This window comes from Ictidomys tridecemlineatus, chromosome 9 (genome assembly GCF_052094955.1).
Source record: "Ictidomys tridecemlineatus isolate mIctTri1 chromosome 9, mIctTri1.hap1, whole genome shotgun sequence".
Taxonomy (NCBI): domain Eukaryota; kingdom Metazoa; phylum Chordata; class Mammalia; order Rodentia; family Sciuridae; genus Ictidomys; species Ictidomys tridecemlineatus.
The window spans coordinates 122,849,023-122,874,764 of record NC_135485.1 but is presented as its reverse complement, the minus strand read 5'-3'; the positions used below and the strand labels follow the sequence as shown (position 1 = coordinate 122,874,764).

Below are 25,742 nucleotides of genomic sequence, written 5' to 3'. Positions count from 1 at the left end.
TAAACTTAAGGAAAAAATAAAACTTTAGCCAGGGTTCTATTTTAGATTTTAAACTTTCACTCTAAAAGCTGTCAAAATAGAAATCCAGGGGTTCAGAGTACCTCTGCCAGTTTGGTGGAGTCAGCACCATGTTTTTCTTGGTATTCTTTTAACTGCATATTTAATATCTTTCAGGGAGGGCATGTCTTGGGCAGTTTACAAGAGCCTGAGCAGTCTTATTGGCTGTTCATGACCCTTTCCACATATTCACTACCCATTCTGGGCCTATAGTTTATTTCTCATTTTTTTTAGCCCCAAAACCCAAAGCAAATTGTGGAAGATTATATCAACTATTCATATATTCCTTACCTAGAATAACTGGGTAGTTATACCCTATAATATTGCCTTTTATGCCAACACAAGAGAAAATTTAGACGAGAAAGACTCAGTAGAGAGATCATTATTTTCTCACATTAATGCTTAGGAAGCGCAGAGCTGCTCCCTAACAATGGGAGATTATTTGCTTTTATGCATCATTTATACACAGATCCTTGAGGAAATTCTTCTTTCCTTCTTTCTTTCACTTCTCTCCCTCCCCCAACCCCCATCTTTCTTTTTGATATTGGAATTGCACCCAGGGGCACTTTACCATTGCACTTGGAGTCCCTTTCCTTTTGATTATTTTTTATTTTGAGACAGAGTCTCACTAAGTTGCTGAGGTTCGCCTCAAACTTGGAATCCTCCTGCCTCAGCCTCCTAAGTTGGAATTTCAGGTGGGAATCGCTCAGTCCTTGAGAAAATTTCAAAACAGTACTCAGTAAGTTTGCACACATATGTACATTTATCCCAAGATTCGCTCTTTCATCACTTTCTGTTATTAAATAGTAAAATGAAAATATGCTAGTTACTTACTAAAAAAGCAAAAACAAAAACCCAAGTGTATCTTACCTATTATATGAAAAAGCACATAACTACTCTAAATATTAATTCCGAAGGGTACACAAGAACACAAAGTAAAAGATAAACAAGCACATACTAAATAGATTTAAAATACATGAAAAGCAGCTCTATCAATAGCAATAAGGTACTATATGGCCCTCTAGTGTTCAGCAAAGAAAAAAATTCTTAGGTAATTATATGCCTATATATATTTCATAATAAAAATAATTTCCTAAGTATATTAAATGTACCAGTATGACTTCTAAACAAAACTAAATTGTGCCTCCTTTTGAATTACCATTCATATTTATAATATTCAGTAAAGGAGAATTCTAAAATTGTTTCTCATAAAAAACCAAATACTAAATAAAAAATATAGCAATACAATGAAGAATTAAACAGTACTGAGTGCAAGTTTCAAAGAAGAAATAAAACTAAAAGAACAGTGTCACATCAACCAAAAGTACTTAAAATACTAAATTCCCTAAAAATCATTTTTTCTCTGTAGTCTACATCTGTAATTCATCCAGCTTGATTATTTCCTTATTATATAAAAGTTATACATAATAGAGATTATAATTATAACAAGCAAAAAGATTGAGTATATGAAAATGTGCTTGCAGAAGAGATGTCAAAGATAAAAATGAGATTTTGGACAAAAGTGAAAATAAAAGGTAAACCGATGAACAGAAGAGTCTCACTAATAAGATTCTAAGACTGCAATCACTGCTGAAATATTACTGTTTAAAGCCAGTGAAATACTAAGTTCAGAATGTACTTTTTATAGGTTTTAGAAGTATATTATTATATATTTTATATATTATTTGTACTTGGGGGGTTTAGGGAGAAGGCGGAACTGATACAAAAGCAAACTATAAATTTTACTGAGGGCTTTGTTATTCATTTGCTGTAACTTCAATTAAAGTTAAAACTTTAGAAATCACTGGAGAAGATTCTGCATGTCTCAGAACATATTTCTGCTGTTAAACAACACAAGGTTGTTCACTTAAACAAGTAAAACAAGGCGGACTGTAACTAATGGCTACAATATGTTACAAAGAGCAAATAAAGGTACAGAATTTTGTTCAGAATTCTGTGAAATATAGTTAAAGCAAATGAAATAGGAAGTGGATCTTAAGAATAGAAAATAAGTCAGAGGCTATAGGGTAAGGAAGACATTTAAAAGATGGAAAAGGCTTAAACAAAGGTATAAAGATGCCCTGAATTCCTCTAACACTCAGTAAAGTCATGTTGCTGAGGTTAAATTTTTATGTCTGTTTGTATCTGTCACATATATGACATTATATTTAAAAGAACAAAAGACAACTCTCTAAACTAGGAATAAAGTAAAGCTTCCTCAACTTGCTAAAGGCTGTATGTAAATTAATTATGATTAAAATCATATTTCATGAGAAACTTGAAACTGTTCCATTAAGATCGGGAAGAAGACCAAAGGTGTTCTCTATCACCGCTGCTTTTCAACATCATATTAGAAGTCTGAGCTAATATAATAAAAACAGGAAGAAAAGATAATCGATAAATAATATTGTTTATAGATAACATAATCCTCTATGTAAAAAAAAATAAGTCAAAAATAAGCAATTATAGAAAGGTTGTAGGATACAAAGTTAATATACAAAAGTGAATGTCCTTTCCTATATACCAACAATAAACAAGTAGAATGTGAAATGATAAATACAATATCATGTACACTAATACAATGAAATACTCAAGTATGAACAAAATATGTACAAGATATTTATTCAAGAAACTATAAAATTCTGGTAAAGGATTTCAAAGAATTACATAAATTGAGATATATTTCATGTTCCTATAGAGGAGGAACAAGAATAATATTCTTCACAATATCAATATTGGCAAGATGTCAGTTTTTCCCAACTTGGCATATAAATCAATACAATCCCAAACAAAATCCCATAGTTATTTTGTGGATATTGACACAATGTTCCAAAAGTTTATATGGAAAGGCAAAAGACCTAGAATAGCCAATACAAAAGTGAAGTACTAATTTGGAAGACTGGCACCATTCAAATTCTAGACTTACTATAAAAGCTACAGTAATCATGACAACATAGCAGTAGGAAAAAAAGGAACGGAATCAAAAACCCAGAAAGAGATCAACATAAATGTAGTCAACTGATCTTTGGCAAAAGATCAAAGGCAATACAATGAAGAAAAGACAGTTTTCTACACCATTGTGCTGGAACAACTGGACATCCACAATAAAAAAACAAAACAATAATAACACCACCAACAAAACAGAACCCACAGACCTTATAGCCTTACAAAACTGACTCAAAATGGACCACAAATATAAGTGTAAAGAGAAAAACTACAAATCTCCTAGAAGACAACATAGACAAAAATCTAGCTGACCTTGGATATATGCTCTGTGAAAGACACTGTCAAGAGAATGAGAAAACAAGTTATGAACTGGAGCAAAATATTTGCAAAAGTACTTCTATCTGATAAACAACTCATTCAAAATACACAAAAAATTAATAAAACTCAACCATTAAAAAAACCCTGATTAAAAAATAGACAAAAGAGCTGAACAAACCCTTTGCCAAAGAAGATAAATTCATGTTAAGTATATGAAAAAATGTTCACCATCACACGCCATTAGGAAAACTGCAAATTAAAACAACGTGATACCACAGATGTAGTAGAATGGCCAAAATTCAAAACACTGATGCCACCAAACTAGTGAGGATGTGGAGCAACAGGAACTCTGGGGAACATAAAATGATACAATCACTGGTAGACAGTTGGCAGTTTCTTACAAAACATACTGTTACCATACAACCCAGCAACTGCACTCCTTGTGATTTACCCAAAGGAATTGAAAACTTAAGAAAAGTCTGTATGTGGATATTCCCATCAATATCAATGGAAAGTTCCAAAAAAAGTCTGTACATGGATATTCACAGCAATTTTGTTCAAGACCGACTAAATTTAAAGCAACCAAGATGCCCTTTAGCATATAGTGGATAAACCATGGTACATCAAAAAAAAAAAAAAAAGAAAAGAAAGAAAGAAAGGAATATTGACTAAGGACTAAAAGGAAATGAGCCATTAAATCATGAAAAGACATGGAAGAGACTTCAATGAATTTGACTAAGTCAAAGAAGTCAGGCTGGGGCTGGGGCTGGTATGGGGCTAGGGCTAGGGTTGAGAAGTAGTGCACTTGCCTGGCATGTGTGAGGCACTGGGTTCAATTCTCAGCACCATATATAAATAAATTAAATAAAGGTCTATCAAAAACTAAAGAAATATTTTTTAAAAAATATATATCTTTAAAAAAAAGAAGAAGAAGAAATCAGTCCGTATGACTGCAACCACATGACATTTTAGGAAAAGAAACACCATAAAATTAAAAAAAAAAAAAGTGAAAAGATCAGTAGTTAATAGGAGCTGGGGGAAAGATGGATGAAAACACAAAACTCAGGATTTTTAGGGTATCTGTCCAAACCAAATGTAATATCAGGAATGAAATCAAAACTATAAATTCTGGGTGATAATTACAGGTCAATGTAGATGAAATTTTAGGTTGGTTTTGAAGTTTCTGGCTAGCTGATAGGATGTGGAGGATGCCACTCAAAGCAAATGAAGAGGCACCAAGATAAAACTGGGTAAAAAAAAAAAATGGTAAAAATTTGAAACATTTAAAAAAAAAAAGGTCTGCATGTGGATTTGGTTACATATTTATATGGAACTTACCAATTTATATAGAGCTAAAGAATCATGTTTAAAAAAATTAATCCAAACATTCATATTGCCAGCTCATTGTCATAAACATGGCATTATAACATAGTACAAGTAGAAATCTAAGCAAAGATGCTCGAACATTTTAAAACACTGACCCTTCAATTTTTATCTTTCTCGTGCCTGGAGTAAAAGGGAGGGAGTATTTAAGATGATAAGAAAGAGTCAAACCATTTTTCCACCAAGTAACCAGAAGACTGGTACATTAAGAAAGATAAGAAAACCTGGGGAGAAAAATAAAAAATTGGTTTGGGGAAAGAAATAATAGTTTCAGTTCTTAGTGGACCACTCAGGACATGCTATCCAACAGACAGCTAGAAGTGCAGAAATAAGGCCATAGTGAATGATGGGAGCTCAAGACATAATTCTGGAGTTACCAACCAAAGTAAAAACGGAATCCATCATGATATATGCCTTTATCATTTTCCTTCATCCCATCTTCCCTACCACCTAACAATAGCATTAAAAAATATCAGGTCATTATAACTACACATATAGGAATCAATCTGCTTCAGAAACACTTTCAGGATACTTAACAGAAGTCTATCATCTGTAAAATGTACATAAAGTTTTAAAATTCTCCATTCCGTGGAAAAAATATTCTTGAGTTCAAAATGAAAACTTATAATCAAAATACTTAAATAGCATTATTTTAAAATTTTAAAACTGCACTAATAGAAATTTAATAAATTTGTTGTAAACTAAAATCCATTTTGGTATCCAAATGTAAGATTTAGAAAGCATTTAAATGTACAAAAGTTTAAGTTTAAAAATCAGAAGAAGTTTGGAGAAACTGACACATTTTAATGAAAGGAAATGGTACATATCTATTAATTGGGAAGACCTATGGCATCTCCTTGGAAACTTACGTCATACTTTTATTTTTACTGAGGATGAGACACAAAACAAAACTGTTATGTTGATCTCCTGATACCTATACTTAATTCCTCTATTATTTAGAACCCAGGGACAATTTAATTAGGGTATGCTCCCACCTCCCATATATCTTTCTTAAAGTATTTATCTATTTTTTTCATTTCTATCATTTTTCCACTAGAGGGTGATATGACTAAACTCTGAGGTCATGGAAAAATATAGATTTTTATCAGCCACTGAGAATGGTGTATATTTTGAGGGGTAATGTATGAGGGACCAGAGACAAGTAAACAAAATGAGGTAACAGGCCTATATTTATAAACTACTATAATTCCCAGGCACAACACTGCTTGTTTTGCATATTTTATTTCATCTAATTCTTACAAAAACCCTGAGAAATAGGCACTTGAGTCTTTTTTTTTTACAGAGAGGAAAACAGGCTCAATGAGATTATATACATATGGTCATATAATAAGTGGCATATAGAAAATTCAAGCTCCGATCTTAAAAGTTATCACTCTTCTATGTTGGGGGAAACTCATCCATTAAGCCCTTTCCCCATTTCCACGGTTCTCACAAAGGTTTAAAATTCAATTAAACTAGACAGAGCTGATGTTTCTAGTTTTCCCTCCTTCACAAAGGCAGAAGACATGAGTATTCATGGGCCATGCTTACTAGTGGATATTATTCAAGATGACTGCTTTAAACAGTATTCTTTATTCTCCTGAGCATCTCTAAACAGAATTTGAACTACATCATTGTCTTCCAAGTAGACTATACCAGAGAATTTCAGAGGAAGTCATCATTCTCTAGAGCAACTTAAAGCTCTATTAGGTTTCAGATGTTAGCCACATTATCCAATGAAGTTTCCCAGCATTTCTGATTCTAGGGGGTGGTTGAAGGATGGTGACACAAAACAAAACTGTTATGTTGATCCCCTGATACCTATGCTTAATTCCTCTATTATTTAGAACCCAGGGACAAGAAAGTATCTCTAGCCCTTAGATTCCAATACACTCAACATACTATTTCTTTTAATATACATATTAAAACAGGAAAACAAACTGCTTAGTTACCAAGAAGAATGTAACAATCAGGATACAGAAAAATAAATAAATAACATTTAGGTGAGCAATGAAGTCACAGATGCAAGACACCAAGACAGATATAGAAGCATCAGAAATTAATTCTCAAATATGCTGCTTTTCATGAAAAAACCAGGCAGATTCTAAACCTGTCCTAATGGTAATCTCATGTGCTTTTCATATTAGTAAAAAATGAGTTGGCAAAATTAAAACAATAAGAAAGAAAATAAGTCGATACTTTTCAAAAAGCATGTCAAAGGTTCAATTTTTAAAAATACAATAACACTCTTATAACAGAGTTAAAACTGTAAAGATATTATTCATACCTGCAGAAGCAAGCTGACTCTAATTTACAGGAAAACTAGTCAAATTAAGAGAAACAGTCAGTACATAATCGACCTATGGTTAAGAAGCACATTTGAGGGCACCTAGTGATCTGTATAATCTTGTCTCAAATTTCTTTTTTACATTGTCATTTCTTCCTGTTACAACTTTAGCCCTGGGGCCCCATATTTTCCATAATGATCTGTTAAATACCAAAAAGAAAAATCCTTGACTGAGTTCTCTCTACTTTCTAATGGGTAACTCTGAATATTGCAAATGTGACATAATATTAGAAAGTCATGCTATTCCAGAGTCTAGAACCTTTGATTTTGTTCTGTTGAAAACCTTGTTTAGTACTATTTGCCAAATTCTACCATAGGGGGCAGCATAATACATGGGAAGGAAAAGGGGTGTTTTTGAAATTGGACAGTTCAGGATTAAAAGCTGCCAATTATGGTATGATTTGGGGTGAAGCGTTTGGCCTCTCTGTAGTCTTAGTTCACTAATCTGTTGTGGGATCTTGCACACACTATGAGCTTAACAAACAGCAATTCCCGACTACCACTCTTGACTTAACATCAGGACAGTCTAGAATTTCTAACATTCTAATATTTCAAAAAATTATTGTTTGCCAAAGATTCCCATAAAAACAACGTTAAGTAATGAAGGGAAGAGAGATTGCCCTCAGAGTTCTGACAGGTTTCAATATCCAAAGAATAAACCAAGGCAAGGAAGAATCTAAAAGTTTTTTTCTAATATCATATGCAAATGTTACACATTCAGGAATGATGTATAAATAAGTCTAGCCATACATGAGGTTTGTTTAGGAGACTGAAAAAATACAAAAAGCACACCAGATAAAACTGTAGAAGGCTAATCCTGTATTAAAATTTTAAAATGGGTTTTTTAAAAATGATCTTATAGCCTCTATTCTTCTCAAAAGTAAATGTTTAATAAGAATTGGATGAAATTGTGATCTAGGGTAATGTTTATAAAACTGTCTTATGCTTATAATGATCAATAGTTTAAAGATCTCCCCAAATAAAGTAGTTGAACTAGTGAGAGTTTCACCCTATTCACCATATTTTAAAAACTAGGTACATGGATGACTGACATTTTCTTCTAAAGCAATGCAGTAATAGATGACTTTTAAAAATGTTGAAAAAGCACTCTGGAAATGAACTTAAAAATGACTTTCATGAATGGACAAAAAGAAAAACATTCAGATCAATTTTACTCTGAAATTCTACTCTGTAGAAAGGTATTGCTGTGTTGGGAATCCAACAGCTTTACAGTCTTCATGTCATATTTATGAAGACAAATGACTTCATGATGAACAATATATCCAAGATATATATAAAAACACATATGTACACACATGTCCATCTCTGCTGCTATCTTGTAGGTATAACCCAGTAATTTTATGTGTGTGTGTGTGTGTGTGTGTGTGTGTGTGTGTGTGAGACTGAGAATCACAAGGACGAAAACACTCCATTAACTGGGTGTACTTAAGAGATAATAGTATGACTATATTAGATATACCTAAAGTTCTGTTTATGGCTTCATCTTTAAAGTAAAGGAAGGTCAAAGCATCTGTCAAACCTGTGTAGTGGTAGTTTTCCCACAGAATGTTATGCCAGTTTCTCCTTTTGCAAAAAAAGATGTTTTGCTTAGATACCTTTTTTATTTAAAGTATAACAGAAATCTGCAACAGCTTTGTATTGTTCATCAGGGCTTAATTTTGATTAAACTTCTTTCTTAAATAAGAAAATGCATTGCATTTTCAGTACTAAATACCCATTCCTCTACCTGAATTTTTAGAAAAAGGGAGATTTAAGCTTCCTCTTTTGATATGTGTAACCTTAAGGGAGTGGCAGAAGACTAGTGACCAGTCCAGTGAGCTTTCCCTGGGCTGGATCTTCCAGTAGCCTGCCTGAGGCTGGTCAGTCACTGGATAAGAACTGGGCAGGGGTGGTGTAAGGGTCTCTTCTCCAAGAGGGGCATGAGAAAGAAAGACTAGTCATGTCAGCCCTGATCAAAAAGGCACTTCCCCAGATACCACAGTCAAGCAGTGTTGGTCAACAGGACCATTTACATCCCTGGACTTATAGATAAGCACGGACCCTTCGAGCAGACAACTTGTACTAGGATGGGTAGCAGCAGAAGCTAAACAAGCTCTTTAAGGGTGAAATTCTAAAAGCTGCAGGCTGTGATTTCACTAATGCACTCAAAGCAACTATTTGGCTGGCCAACATAAATGATTTCAATACTAGCAATGAAATCTACAAACAGAATTTCAAGAGTAATTGTTCTGCTTACTAGGTTGCTGATTTATCCAAAGAAGGCTGGGTTGAGACTCAAGCAGTAGTTGTCCAAAGACTTCTCACAGCAGTATATAGTGTGTGTGTAAATGGGCAGTGTTGTTCTCATCGCGTCTTTAAGTTAACATCGTGATTTTTACAAGGGATGCTAGAAAGTGTAATGTGTGATTAAAATATCTCAAGTTATCATGGAAAGACCATATCATTGAGGGATTTGACAACATTGAATATTAGATAATGAATCCAACTACTGATGATACAATTATACTTCGGTACACTCATATTGCTGAATATAGGAGAAGAGATACTCATTACATAGTCACTCAAGTAAATAGAAGTACAAGGAAAATAACACGTAGGAAAGATGAGTTGTAGTTTCTAAAAAATAATAAAGACCAAACTTATTAAGTCCTATTAATTTAATGATATGAAATATTCAGCCCTCAAATCAAATATGTGATTCTGCTTTTACTTGGGCAAAATATTCCAACTTGAATGGCAGAGGTAAACGAGAAGAGAGTGGACCAAAATTTTATGCATATAATGTTTTTCTAATGGAAATAAAATAGATAAGGAGATAGAAGAGGAAGAGGAAGAAGAGGAGGAGGAATACCAGATGGCAAAAGCTGGGGGAATGGTAGTATATAAGACCTGAGCCTTACTAACAAAGCAAGGCTAAAGTTGTCAGTCATGGATCCACCTGGCTGAAATTCAAAGCAACTATTCAACTTTTTGAGATGTGGATGACAAAGTGGATGACAAAGTGGATGACACCGCTACTAGACGCCACTTCCTTCTTAGAAGATCACCAGCTAAATAAAATCCAACTTGTGGACAAGCCATGGAAATTAGGGATAAACGTGTTTTAGAAAGAATTTAAGTTTTACAAGCTGAAACAAAAATGATTTAGTAATTCCAGTTTTAATCCAAGTGCGTCAGATACCGCATTCCAGGTCAAAGGAGATGATGTTACATCTCTTTGTATATGTGGCTTATCATCTACAACAATTCACTGTGAAATTTACAAATAAGCAAACAGGATTAATAAATAAATAAATAAATAAATAAATAAATAAATAAATAAATAAATAAATAAATAAATAAATAAATAAGCAAGCAAGCAAGCAAACAGGATTAGAAGATGAACTACTACAGATATTATTGTTTTGTGAAATGAATAAGCTATTATTCAAAGTAAAATGTTCCATTTCAAACTAAAACTCAGATGTCTATTATACACAGGTATTTATGAGTTCTATTTGTTATGGTTGGATACGAGGTATCCCCCCACCACCATCAAAAGCTCTTGTTAATGCAGGAATATTCAGAGACGACATGATTGGGTTTATAGGAGCTGTAACCCAATCAGACCATCTTAGTTTGAATGAACTAACAGGGTGGTAACTGTAGGCAGGTGGGGTATTAATAGAGGAGCCATGCACCTCCGAAGGGGAAGGCACTTCTCCCTCCCTCCTCTCTCTGGGCTTCCTGACTCCCCCATGAGCTGAGCAGCTTTCCAGCTCTGGTCTCCTCCACTCATGATGTGCTGCCTCAACTTGGGCCCAGAACAATGGAGTTGGCCATCTATGTAAAAGAGACCTCTGAAACTGTGAGCCCCAAATAAATAAATTTTTTCTCCTCTAATTAGTTCTTGTCCGGTATTTTGTCATAGCAGTGCAAAAGTTATCTAATTTTCCAATGATTAAAAAAATAATAATAACTAATTTGAGGCAACTTCCAGTAACATGCCTTAGCATACCACTTGTAGATACACAGCCCATAGCATCCAGCTTTTATTTTTTAAAACAAAACAAAAAACAAACTCTTCATTACTTGATTTAGAAAAATTATATTCTCCCCCAACCTTCTACACCGCAAACACGATTTGCTAATCCCTGTGCTAGGGAAAATTTTAGAAGACAATTTGATGTTAATAATTTTTCATAGTGACAGAACCAATTACCATCTCCCCATTTGTGATAAGATTGTCCCATTATTAGTATTTCTATTCGTAATACTTTCTAATAACTTCTGTAAAACAAAAATTAAATCATTTTATTATATTTGTGAAAATTAATTTGCAGTAATAAAAAGACATGAGGATAATTTCACTGCAATTAAAATAGAGTTGTAAAGTGTTTCAGGTTAACAGATCGATTATACTCACTTTTGTTGTCTTTGTATAGAACGGGGAGGAGAGTTGGTGAATGGGTAGGTCCACAATACTACTGGAGTTTGTGACACTGTTACTATGAGTATGTTCATCTTCTCTGCTACTGTCATCAGACTGATCAAAATCATCACTCTCCTGGTCCATTTCCTCCTCCTCTTCATCCTCCTCATCTTGTTCACCAGCGTGTTCTTCATCTTCCTCTTGTTCCTCTTGATTTCCTGAGGAGTCCTCATCTACTGAAATAAATCTATTATTGTTTTCTTCCACTTGTCCTTGCTGGGAGTCACTTTGGTCTCCAGGTCTAGGTTCTACTCCAACAACTTCACCATTCCTTGCAGTGTGCTCCTCCTCTTGTTGTCTCAGTTGCTGCTGCTGCTGCTGCTGCTGCTGCTCCTCCTCCTCTACTACACGATTCATCTGTTCCTCATCTGCCTGGCTTGAGGAAGGGTTACCTCTCAGAGAACCTCCAGTTCGTCGTCTTTTGCTGCCCACAGAGAGCAGTTCCTGATTCATTTCCAAAAGCCAGCTTGCTACTTCTTGGACCTTGGCTAGACTATCAGAAGATGAAAAGGTTTTCACATTCTGCAGGGGAAAATGGGAGGAAAAATTAGGTTTTTATATCCATATTATCTTCTAATTTCACACACGCAAATATATATATTATACACACACACACATATATATATTAAATATCATTAAAGATTGTAAAAAATATCTAATGTCATCAAGTCATTAAGATGCTCTTTAGTAATCAATACAGAAAGTTTAAATTATAAAAGTTATATGAGAATTTCCCCAAATTATACAGCAACCAGCTTTATTGCAACATCTTTCTTTTAATAATTCTTAGCTTAAAACTTTATAATTTAATTTGTTTTGGCTAATAAAATATAACTTAACCAATAAAATGATTTTAAATTTTAGATCAGTAGTTCATAAACTGTATCCTGTGTAAAACTTCCACAAAATGTTATGAAGTGTATCACAAAAAAACTATTCAGTGCTCAGTCAAGTTCAGAAAATGCAAAGGTAAATCAAGTTGAAAAGCTCGGTATCCTGTGAATTTCCCAAACTTCTCTGATTATAGAATCTTGTCTCAGACACAGTGTTTTGACAGGTAACAAATATAATCATTATGATTTGCATTTTTGACAATATAAATCAACTGGGAAGCAAATAAACAAAATACTTTTATTTTTTAAAAAAAGGAAAAATTTTCTTAAGTTCATACCCTCTGACCCAGTAACTCCACTTCTGGCAATCTATCCTAACGAAGTAATCCTAAAACAGAAAGAAAAAAAAAAATTATACAGAGGATGCTCACTGCAGCTCTATCCACAAAAGCAAAAAAAAAAAAAAAATAGAGAAACAATAAAGAATACAAATAAAAATAAAAACCCAGATGTTCAAGATAAAAGAATTCTGTGAGACGGGACATACAGTATAATCCTTAAACATGATGTTCATGAAACTTTGTGAAAACATGGATGTTTATATAATATTATGCTAAGGGGAAAAATTCAGGTAATTACATAACCACAGTATGATTTTTTTAAACTGCATGAAGACTAGATAACAATACTTCAAAATAAATTGCTTTTTAGGCATTGGTAGTATAGATGCTTCATTCCTAAACTTCATCCTTTGTATCTCTATGGACATGTTCGAGGTTACCCAAATAATGCCAACACACTAGGCACATTAAAAAGTAATTAAGCACTCATGATCTAAAACTTGAAACTTTAATAAAGCTAATAAATAGTTCTGTCCAAAGTGCAAGTGTTTTTTTCTTTTAAAACTCTAATTATGATCTTGTTTTTAGAGAAAACTTTTTGTGTGATTTAGAACATATAAATAAAACACAAATGTCAATAAACACATTCCTATACCCTAAAATCCATCAAAAATTCAAGGATTTTCTTTTACTTCTTCTTACCAGCAGAAGTACCTAATATCGAGCATATCAGATACATAACTTATGTTTTTATCAATAACTAATGAGACAACTTGAGTTCAGTAAAATAAAATCCGATGGCTAACCTATTTTGACATTAAATTGTACTATTTCCTTGGCAATCTGATGAGAATGGAACTGACTCAAGGTCAGGAATAATACTGATAAAAGAAAACCACAGAATTTTCAAACTGAAAATGTTCCTCACTTCACACTCAAGGAACTAAGGCTAGAAGAACTCACGTGAATTTCCCAAGCTAGTTAGCTACAACTAGCTTCATGTAAAACAAACACAAAAATCTGACAACCAAGTCTTCTTTCTTGTACCTACCTCACTGTACAAAAACAACATGATAAAATCCTAAAAGAATATTATGCTTTTTTCCCTTTGGGTACCGGTGATTGGACTCAGAGGCACTTGACCACTGAGCCACATCCCCATCCCTATTTTGTAGAGACAATGTCTCACTTAGTTGCTTAACACCTCACCATTGCTGAGGCTGGCTTCAAACTCAAGATTCTCCTGTCTCAGCCTTCCGAGCCACTGGAAGAACATCATTCTTTAACATTGATATTGCCTTCTTTAGTGTCTCTTTAGACTCAACCCCAGTACTACCAAAAAATTTTAACGTAAGAAATGTTTCTTTACTTGGGTGGGGGATGGTATTGGGGATTAAGCTTCGTGTATGCTAGACAGGTGCTCCACCACTGAGCTATATTCACAGCTTTTCTTTAAATATTAACCAATGTAATTTAGCCTTTTTGACCAGAACCCCCAGTAACATTAGATTTTACATTGTAAAGTTGCATACAAATATTTAAACATACCAGCAACAATAGTTTCACAGGGAGAGAATTACAAGATGTTTCCAATACCTTAAGACTCTATAAAACACCATGCTTAAATAAATAGTTAATTCTCATTATTTACAGTGATTTTGTTCCATGAAGTTACTGCAATCACGAAATCAGCAAATACTGAGCCATTCCTCCTAGAGAAAAATACAGATCCTACAAGCCTCTGGTCACATTTTCATCAACCAATCAATGCATAACCTCTTTTATGTGTGTTTGTGATTAAAGATATCTTATTTAATATACATTACAGACTCATTAGCATTGAACTCACAGTCAATGGCATTATAACTCATGCCTAAATGAAGTTTACCTAACACACATTATTTTCTCCATAAGGTACACATCACAGACTTCTTGAGCCTTAGCTCATTAAGCAGTAATTCAGCAGTATGCCTGGGGATCATTTTTTTTCCAAAATATTTTTATTATTGATAGACCTTTATTTTATTTATTTATATGCAATGCTGAGAATTGAACCCAGTGCCTCACACATGCCAGGCAGGTTCACTATTGCTGAGCCCCAGCCCCAGCCCCAGGGGGTCATTTTAAGCAACACAATCACCAACAAAAAACACAAATAACAGAGAAAATGTACTACTACAGACCATGGAAAGGACACTGTTCATAGTATGAGAGCTAAACAAGGAGGCAGAGCAGCATCCTCCTGACCTCTTTCCTTGTTGGAAATATGCATGTCAGTTCGATCAAATGTTCTGATATGTACATGTCCATAAATGACTGTGAAGGTGCTACAACTATTTATTTGAATGTTATAAATTTATTTATAATTTTATAAATTTATAATATTTGCAAATTTGTGGATAATTAGGGTGGACTGTAATACTTCATCTAAATCCTCTAGATGGAGCACTGCTTGCAATGCAAGAGTCACACAGCACTCTGACACCAATGTCACCTATTGTTACAGTCTGCTAATCTAACAAAAGACAAATGATCAGAGAACTAAAAGCTTCAACACAGATATTCATCACTAAACTTTTAAAATAAAATTTCAGATAGCTCAAATAAAATAAAGTTGGACTTTACATAGAACAATAAGTAGAGAAAGAAAAGGAGAAGGTACATTATTTCTCCTTGTGTAAGTGAAGAGAAAAGCATCTTTTGGCAGTGTCTTTCACAGTACTGGGAGATCGAAAGAGGTTCTGACCTCAAAATGCCTGAAAAAAAAAGATACTTATGGTCAGCTTCCTTCCAGACAAAAGAGAAGTATTATTAAAATTTTATTCTTCAATAAAATTTAAAAATAAGGTTATACAGAGAAACAAGACCTACTTTATGACTTTCCAAAAGTCCTAAAAATGCAGGGTAACTTACAGCCACTATTCCTTGTTGATTTAGTGACACTTCAGACCGTGTGTCTGTGTGTGTGTGTGTGTGTGTGTGTATGATGAACTCTGCAACTAGTTTCTCATGAGCCTTGTTTTTCAGAAGATCTTTCTCTTACAATATTTGAACTGCTTATTTTAGGATGTTTATGGAATAAATGTGAGCATAGTACATGAGCAAACTTGAAGCTCAGAAAGCCTGTCTTCAACCAAACTAGAGTCATGAACCTCAAGAAAAATTCCAAGACAAAGGCTAACGCTGAAATCACAGCAGACATTAGGAATACTGCGTATACTAATAAAACAGGGAATGATTTAAGTAAATTATTAAGGCATCCAAATAACAGTGCAACATTAGCACTTTCAGAAGTCACACAGCAAGCATGATACATTAGATTTGAGCTACAAAGGCAGTTAAGAATCTTTAGAACACAGATGACAAGAAAATAAGCCAAACTGTACAATCATCAGGAAGAAAAACTCAAAAGTTTGGAGTTACATAACTCAAACAATTTGGGAATTTCACTGAATCCTAAAAGACACTTCCTACTGACCGGAAGTGCCATTTCCTGTCATCCCACACTCCCTCTTCATTTTGAACTTTCTATATCCCAAATTAATAATTTGTGGATTGATTATTATGGTCAAGCTAATTAGCAGTTAAGTACCTGAAACAGATTTAAAGTAAGTAATATCTTATCACTCCACTGCTCAAAATCCACCAAGAAAAAGCAATGTTTTACAGTCACCTGTGGATCCTATAAATAACCTACATGTGTCCTAACACTCTCAATGCCTATTGTCCTACTTTCTCCTTCTCACTTTGCTCCACCCTTTCTATCCTTGCTCTCTTCCAAAGAATAAAGTATGTTGCAACCTGACAGCACAGTGCTCTGGTTATTTCTGTCTGAATGCTCTCCCCCATGTATCTGCATGGTTCTTTCCATTTCCCAACCCTGCTGAGGTCCCCTGTCAATGCCATGTTCCCTAACTATCCCATTTAAAACTACATCTTGCAGCTGAGGCGTGGCTCAGTGGTAGAGTGCTTGCCTAACATGTGTGAGGCACTGAGTTTGATTCTTAGCACCACAGATAAGTAAATGAATAAAATAAAGGTCTAATCATCTAAAAAATATTTTTTAAAAAAACTACATCTCTACCACCATGTTTCCTTTTCCCCTTGCGCTGCTTTATTCTTCCCTCTAGTTCTAAATATATAAAAGCACTAAAACAGTACCTGTGGTTTAAAGAGTACATACTATCTATCCACCCATTTACTTATGTATTATCTGCCTTCCACTACTAGAATTTAAGCTTCCTCAGGAAAGAGACTCATTTTTTGACACTGTTATCAGTAACACTCACAAAAAATATCCAATTCAATCTATACTCAAAACATTAGTTTCATGAGTAAATAATTATTTAAAACTCATTAAGCCAGCATTGCACTGAGAATGTCTTCTTCACCAAAGAAATTCAAGCCTCGTCACAAACACAATATCAATTATTTAAAACACATTTTTAAAAGTTGTAATCCGGAGGCTGATGACAGCATCAGCAGTAGAGCACTTGCTTACCAATTACATGCCAGACCCTGGGTTCCATCGCCAGCACTGCAGTGAGGGAAAAAGTTGTACTCTGTGTTCAACAAGTCACTTATGGTACCTTTGAAACTAATTAGGGTATAAATCCTAATACCTTACCATTAATTTATAAATAATCTTCTAAGTCATAAAAGTCATTTTTCTACTTTATCAAGTTTCTTGTTTTTTAGCACAGGCAATTAAAAACAATTAGGTGCCAGCCGGGCATGGGCCTGTAATCTTAGTGGCTTGGGAAGCTGAGGCAAGAGGAAAGTAAGTTCAAAGCCAGCTTCAGCAAAAGCAAGCCTCTAAGCAACTCAGTGAGAGCCTATCTCCAAATAAAAAGGGCTAAGGATGTGGCTCAGTAGTCGAATGCTCCAGAATTCAATCCCCAGTACCAAAAACAGAAAACAATTAGGTGCCAGGCACGATGATGCATGCCTATAATCTCAGGGCTCAGGAGGCTGAGGCAGAAGGATGGCAAGTTCAAAGTCAACTTCAGCAACCTAGAGAGGCACTAAGCAACTGAGTAAGACACTATCTCAAAATAAAAATTAAAAGGCCTAGGAACAATTAGGTAACCAAAAAGATCAATACTCCAGCCAGGCGCAGTGATTCATGCCTGTAAGCCCAGCAGCTCAAGAGGCTGAGGCAGGAGGATCACAAGTTCAAAGCCAGCTTCAGCAACTTAGTGAGACCCTGTCTCCAAATAAAAAATGAAAAGGGCTGGGGATGAGGTTATGTGCCCCTGGGTTCTATCCCTAGTACCAAAAAAAAAAAAAAAAAGAAAGAAAGATTAATACTCCAAATATAATTATCATTTTTTGAATAATTCTGGTTTCTTATTTTTATATTGTACTTAACAAGAAAATCAAACATACAACATTAAGGTAAAAATCAGGGACTGCAAAATAGACTCATTCTCAGTGATATATATTAACAAAATCAAAATAAAATGGGCATTACTGAGAACATCATCAAATAAGTAGCAATCAATTCAGAGTTTTAGGGATCTGAACTGAATAATTTAAATCCACTCACCTAGTCAATCAAATATATCTTTACTGAAAAAGATTATTTCTCAGTGACAACATCTACATTATAAGTTACTTAACCTATATTCATATTTTGTTTTAGCCCTATAATCTGGACTTATTTCATTATACCTCAATTTTAAATTGATGGTTAAATCCAGTGGCTCTTTTACTGTTTTGTTTTGTTTTTGTAATTTTTACACTGTGAGACACTCACTCCCTTTTACAAGTCTCCAGTCCCTCAATTTCCCTTGACATTATCTATACTATCTCCCTCAGGTAGCCCAGTAGTTGCTCTTCACTGCTAGCTTCTTCCTTCCCTGCAGTTTCTTTGAAACCCAGGATTTCAACTGTCACATAGAAAATAACCACTCATTTGACAATCTCCAGTTAGACTCCTCTGCTGAGTCATTCAGTTTAATGAAATTACTCTGGTTGGAACCCCAAACTTCTACCCCGACATCCCACATACATACCCCTGAGGTCCAAAATTTGTTCTCAGCTACTCCTATTTTCTCTGTGTCAATGAATGGAACCATATTCTAGCCAGTTGCAGATGTAAGAAACTTGAATGTCTTTTCCTCCTGCAATATTTTAGTCCTAAAGCAAGTTAGAAAAATGTGTGTGAGAAAGGATGGTGGTCCAAAACTGGGGAGTCAGTCTACAAAAATAGTGAAGACAGCTTATGTGGGGGAAAGAAAGTAAGTATTCGGAAGTCTGACTGTGAGAAGGATAAGGAATGATGCATACAGTGGAGAAGCCCAGAAGGGCGAAGACAAAACAGAGTAAGAACATTCATCTGGGTGGGGTAGAATATTAAACATGGGCAGGATAAGAAAGATGTCCAGGGGCTGTGGCTGTGGCTCAGTGGTAGAGCGCTCGCCTAGCATGCACGAGGCACTGGGTTCAATCCTCAGCACCTCATAAATGTAAAATAAAGATATTGTGTCCACCTAAAGCTAAAAAATAAACATTAAAAAAAAAAGAAAGATGTCCACATGGAAAAAAATAGTGTTGAGGTCTGAGTAGGATAAAATGGGTGTGGTGGCTACAGTATGTACTCAGTTCATCTATCCCTTCAACCTCACCTGCTATAAGGAACAAAGCTGTCCATGCTGCCTCTGGGCTTCTTCCAGCAAACTAATGAGCATGGTCAAAGTATCAGAATGGGATTGCTCCAACCCTGGAAAGGAGTCGGGGCAGAGGGTTCCCTGCACATTAAAATTTTGTCTTGACATCCGTTTCTTGGAGTATCCACACTGACACAGAAGACATCTGTGTAGAGGGACTGGTAAACTCTCTTAGGGTAAAATTTTAAGAATTTCTAAAAGATACTTTTAGAAACAAATAAAAAAAGTGAACTTCATTAAACAAATTTCATTTCACTCAAGAACATCTACCACACAAAGAAATCCAGTGGTTAGGCTAAGGAAAAGTTTTGAACAGGGTAATAAAGCTGAAAGGGATCCTATTTAAGAAAATAATAGGCAAGATTTTGTTGAACACTTAGAAGGTAAAGAATGGAAAAAGAAACTAACCTATTCAGCACTTATTTTTCAGGGTCTATAAGGTATAAAAAAAATGATGGTTGTTCTTACTTCAGGGGATAAGATTCTTATATTTAAAAGGAAAAATGAGCTTTTAAAAATATTATGTCACAAAAGGAAATCCTGAAGGTTTCTAATGCTGCTTGGGCATCAGAATGAAGATACTTACTAGATGGAAACGACCTAGAGAAACTGTAGAACAAAGCTGAACAGTGTACATATGTACATACATATATATATATATTACGTATAATGGGGCAAGGGATGATCCTCTTTCTGAATATTCCAATTATGAACATTTGACATAAAAAAAATAGTAAGAAGAGCTACAGTCTTATACATTCAAGATGAGTTTGGGATTTCTGTGAAGACTATCCTGCAATTCATAGGAAAACAAGAACATTATGCTGCAGTTCTCGACTACTCATACATAAGAACAATCTTTCTTTTATTCAACCAACATCAAGAAATAAGCACATACAAAAAAAATCTCACTTGAGTCGGAAATAAAATATGCATGATTTGCTATCTTGTGTTTAACCCACAATTACTGGTGCAGCAAGAAATAACAATAGGGCTAGGGTTGTGGCCCAGCGGTAGAGGGCTCGCCTCCCACGTGCGGAACCCTGGGTCCAATCCTCAGCATCACATTAAATAAATAGATAGGTAGATAGATAGATAGATAGATAGATAGATAGATAGATAGATAGATAAGTAAAATAAAGGTATTTTGCCCAACTACAACTAAAAAATGAATATTAAAAAAAAAAAGACAAACAACAAGCACATCTATAAACTGAGGGCTGGGCTATTAGCTCAGTGGTACAGTGTTTCCCTAGCATGTGCAAAGCTCTGGGTTTAATCCCTAGTACTGAAAGAGAGGGGGGAATTCACATTAAAGAAGTAATTATCATTTCTTATTTTTAAGATTAAAAAGTAAGAAATGGGCATATAAAATAAGCAATCTATAACTTCTAGGCCTACATTTCAACTTATACATTACTGAGTAAGGAAATACCAGAGTCATATATAAAACTGTGTCTAGGCTATATTTTTATTTATAGTGGTTGGCTTAAGTTTTACTATTTAACACTGTCAATAAATTATAATGTTGTAAATAACATTAAGTAAAATCCAATTTATAATGTGTACTAAGCCCACAGTAAGAAAAATTAAGTCTCATTTTGGTTTAAGCTAGTTACTTAAACTTGTTACATTTCTTATGACTTGCCAAGTTTTATAAAAATATGAGATTAATTTTAGAGACAGTAAGTTAAACTTAAATTATAAGAGGATTGTATTTTCCCTCAAAAAAAAAAAAAGAGTTGGCTTAAACGTCATTTTTAGTTTTAGGTATGGGATAAAGAATTCTCTTACATATACCATACTGCATTTGGATATTATACCAAGAAATTTGTGGTAAGGCCTACTTGCATAAGTAAGGCTAAAAAAAAGAAAAATGGAGTTCCCTCTACCTGCTCTAATGAGCAGTCAAACCAGTAACCTTTGTGATGAGGGAGCAATGTAAAAAAGAAGGAATCTGTTGGGTTCATCACTGCTAACAGGTCCATAGAAAAAGAGCCATCTCTGCTCTAAGAGGCAATGACAATTATCAATGAATTATTCTATCTGCAACTTACTGAGCAAGGTAATATACAATGAACTACAAACATAAAAATTTTATGCAAGAGTTCAAAACTGGGGAGTCAGTGTACAAAAATAGTGAAGACAGCTTATGTGGGGGACAGAAAGTAAGTGTCTGGAAGTCTGACTGTGAGAAGGATAAGGAATAAGGATAAGATCTGAAATTTATTTTAAGTGTTCCTCTGATGTAAGGATTAAAAAAGGCTGAAAGCAAGTATGAACAATGAAACAAACTGTTTGCCTACCTAATAACAAATCAATGAATAGGAACATAATATGACTTCCATGATATTCCAGTCAATGTTGGTATAACCTGAATTTGTGAATGACAAAACATTAACAAGCCTAAATTGAGTCACTATACATAATAATTAGCTTATAATCTTGAAATCTGTTAAAGAAAGGAAAGTAAACATCAGATTAAGGAACTATTTCAGATACATGACAACTAAATCCTACACATAATTCTGAATGGAATCCTTTTGTCATATGAGACATTATTTGGGCAACTGGTAAAACACAAAGGGGGCCTGATATATACATTAATGTATTATTACATCATATTAATATATTAATGTCAATATTATATGTTATATTACATTAATATATAAATGCCAATGTTTTACTTTTCTTGTAATTAAATGCTCTTATTTATAAGAAATGCACGACTAAGTGCTGGAGATGATGGTGCATCATGTTGGCAATTTACTATCAGATAGTCTAGGGCAAAGAAAGTTCTCAGTATTATATTTAGAACTTCTCTGAAAGTTTAAAAAAAAAAAAAAGAGGGATGATCTGGACATCATTCTGGTTTCCATCATTTGTTACAAGCTACTTTTGCCTTGTCCCCACACGTTTGTCACTACTCATATCATCACTAACTCCTGCTAAGTCTACTTAGAAGATGTTGAAAATCAATCCCACTTCTCTAATAATGTCTAATGAAGCAGATACCGTCTGTCTCTTGCCTGAACTACTTAAATAGCATCCCTAGTCACCTCCATCTTTTGTCTCCTGTCACTATAACCCATCCTCTATACATTAGTCAGAACATGAAATGCCACCACTTCAAAGTGTGGTTCCCATACTTTTCACATGCTGAACTCTTAGCTGAAATGAAAGCAAAATATTAAGCAGTTAAAGGGGGAGGGAAAGAGAAGGAGGAGTAGGAAGAATTAGCAAATGAGTGTTTAAGGAACTTCTGAAGAAGTTACAGTCCTATAGCACAAAACCTAAACTCCAAAACACAATACACAATCGATTCCCAATCCGTTCTCAACCTCTATTTGAACACAACAGTTTGTCCACAACTGTACATTACTCGACTATCCTTGTGTATCATATTCTCCCAATATGGTATATGCTCTCATATATCTGTATCTTTAAATGATGTTTACATCTCTTGATCTCCTTGACATATTCTTTGCCCACCATTTACTAACCCTACTGGCAAAGTAAGCCACCTTCTTCAGCCTTCTATTCTTCTGTGTCACAGAACTACTAAACTTGGCCAACTCAAGTATTAAATATAAGGATCTCCTCATTCCCCTTATTAAAAAGGCAGAAAATCATGTTTATTCAGGAGAAAGTCAAGGAACATAGTAAAAGAAAATAATGCAGTAACTATCATGTTGACAAAGGGGGGTAAGCTAATGCATACACAGGACAGACTTAATTAAAATATTATGAATAATCTTTTTAATATACAATATAAGAAGTAGAAAGCTAGAAATGGGAATATTTGCTATTGCAAATGTCTTATCTTAAAACTCCACAGAGAACACTAAAACTCTGTTTGCTTTTCCCCTTCTTTCTGATGTTATCTGACACCACATCTCAAAAATATAATGTTGAACTTTAAAATTCAGGGATATACCCAGGCATATACAAAGATAATTAATATTAGGTTCTTTTCCACAATCAGGAAGTGATACTCAACTGTCCATATCACATTATTACTGTCCATATACTCTAGAACTTCTTACAATTTCTAAATGCATTAACCAACAAATAACACATGAAATCCATAAGGTAACAACTCTTTCACTTCCTAAAAAAACTCACTACCATTTCTCAGACTATAAACTAAGAAGCAAAATGAACATAGATTTGTATAACATGAAAATATAATTGTCTGTCTTAAGTTGTTAAGGATATTTATTTCTTTGAGGTAGTTCAAAACTGAAGTCCACTAGAAAAAAATCCTGTGACTGAACAAATAGATCTCTCCTACAGGTCTCAGGTAGAATGTTGCTGTCTCCGTGACTTCAAGATTTCCATAGCAAACCTGATATCTGTCTGAGAAAGGGAAATCTCCGAATTTATTCATGTGCTTATTCAGTAATAAGTCATTCAAATTTTATTTATGTGAAAAAGTAGATAAAAGACTAACAGTTGATAAAAAAAAGATTTAAGAAGGCTTTATAAACACATGAAAAAGTGTTCAATAGCATTGCCAATCAGGGAGATGCCAATTAAAACCACAATGCAGTACTACTTTCCATCCATAAAAAACTACTAAGATTAAAACCAAATACTACCTAATGTTGGTTAAAAAAAAAATTTCTATCATTTGGGGAAGCAGGGTGAATGGTACCAACACCATAGGAAATGATTTGGCAGTATCTCATAAAAACACTATTACCCTATAAATTAGTACATACATTTCTATGTATTTACCAAGGAGAAATGTCCACAAATAGGCTGGTACAAGAAGCTTTATTCAGGATGGCCAAACTTAAAGCAACTCAAATACTCATGAAGAGAAAAATGGACAAAAAATTTGGATACATTCATAATAGAAATTTAGAAATTAATTCCTGATACATGTGACAACATGGATGTCAAAAACAACAGCACTGCATGATTCCATTTATATATTTAAAAACCCACAAAACCAATCTACAATTTCTATGATTTCAATTATAGAAATCAGAACAGTAGCTGTCTAAGTGTAGTGGGGATTGATTGAAACTAGGCATGAGAGTGATTTTAAAGTTAGAGATAAAATCTATATTTTGATTGAGGTGCTGGATACATATATACACATGTTTTTCAAAACTCACCTGTGCACTCTATGCAATTTAAAAATGTATGTCAGAGTTGCATGTCTATGGCTTGGGAGGCTGAGGTAGGAGGATCACAAGTTCAAAGCCAGCCTAAGCAATTTAGCAAGGTGCTAAGCAACTCAGTGAGATTCTGTCTCTAATACAAAATAGGGCTGGGGATGTGGCTCAGTGGTTGAGTGCCCCTGAGTTCAATCCCCAATACAAAAAAAAAAAAAACTAAAATTACATGTTAATTGAAATTAATAAAAAAAAATTCTCTGCCTTCTTTGATTCTTCCACTATGAGCCTGTTACATGTTGAAAAGGTGTTGTCTTCTTTGCTCTGGCCTCATTAATAGGAACTTCCCTACTCTAATAGCAGACATGCTAATATCAGATAAACAGGACAAAAATCCAGAATACTGATTTTTCCATTTCACCAGGTGATGTGATAGTTTTCCCAAAATCCACAGTTCTGGTATTGAAGAACCACACAGTTCACTGTGAAATGTTCTCTATCAGGTAGAGAAAATTTTGACTAAAGAATATGAGAGGACCACATAAGCAACTACACTAGAAAGACATTTGAAGCCATTACCTAAAGAGCCAATGACTACAGGTTTGTGGGCAATTTCATTTGGTTAAGCATACAATTAGAACTCAGATAAATAAATGCTATTTTTACTTTATCTCTTACTCATTTCAAAAGCTCCTGCTTGGATTTCTTTTCTAGCTCTATGAAGCAAAACAATTATCTCATTTAGATGAATATGCCAGAAAAATCATTATTCACAGTTAGACCCTCTGAAACAATCATTCCATCTTCCTATTCAAATCTTGGCAAGAAGGCAGAGCAGACATATTGAAGAAGACACTGTTCAACTGCAATGCACACAGTGTGGTTTCAGAAAACATGTATTTGAATTGAAAAAGAGATATATTTAAACTTGATTCAGTACCAAGCACTAGGGATACAATATTGACCAAAGGTATAAGTCCACATCCAAAATAAACATAAAGAAGTGACCTTAAAGATACTAACTTCTTAAATTATGAAAAAAACATCCACTCTTTTGAGACCCTTATAGGGTATATGGATGAGAAAATTTCTTAAAGTTACAGAATACGATAGAAACCAAGCAAAATGAACGGCATTGTAGTCTGGTTCCATGTCTACCCAATGATGTCCTCACATGCCAATACTATGGTACTGACTCTGCCAGGAAAATCCAAACAATCAAAACTTC

The 25,742-nt window shown here is 34.3% G+C and overlaps 1 protein-coding gene across 8 annotated transcripts in view; it reads right to left on the bottom strand.

Moving 5' to 3' along the window:
* Positions 1–25,742, bottom strand: part of Fbxw7 (F-box and WD repeat domain containing 7) — a 191,219-nt gene that overhangs the window by 73,147 nt on the left and 92,330 nt on the right. For 3 of the 8 annotated variants that reach the window (XM_040293186.2, XM_078022030.1, XM_021734748.3), the window contains 2 exons: positions 12,715–12,764; positions 11,478–12,065 (listed from right to left, as the gene is read on the bottom strand). In XM_040293186.2, coding sequence (XP_040149120.1) covers positions 11,478–11,996 — 519 coding nt within the window. In that variant the 5' untranslated portion in view covers positions 11,997–12,065; positions 12,715–12,764. Of the gene's footprint in view, positions 1–11,477; positions 12,066–12,714; positions 12,765–18,734; positions 18,760–25,742 lie in introns of those variants that run through there. The other 5 variants (XM_078022032.1, XM_078022033.1, XM_040293188.2 and 2 more) reach the window with 3 other exon arrangements.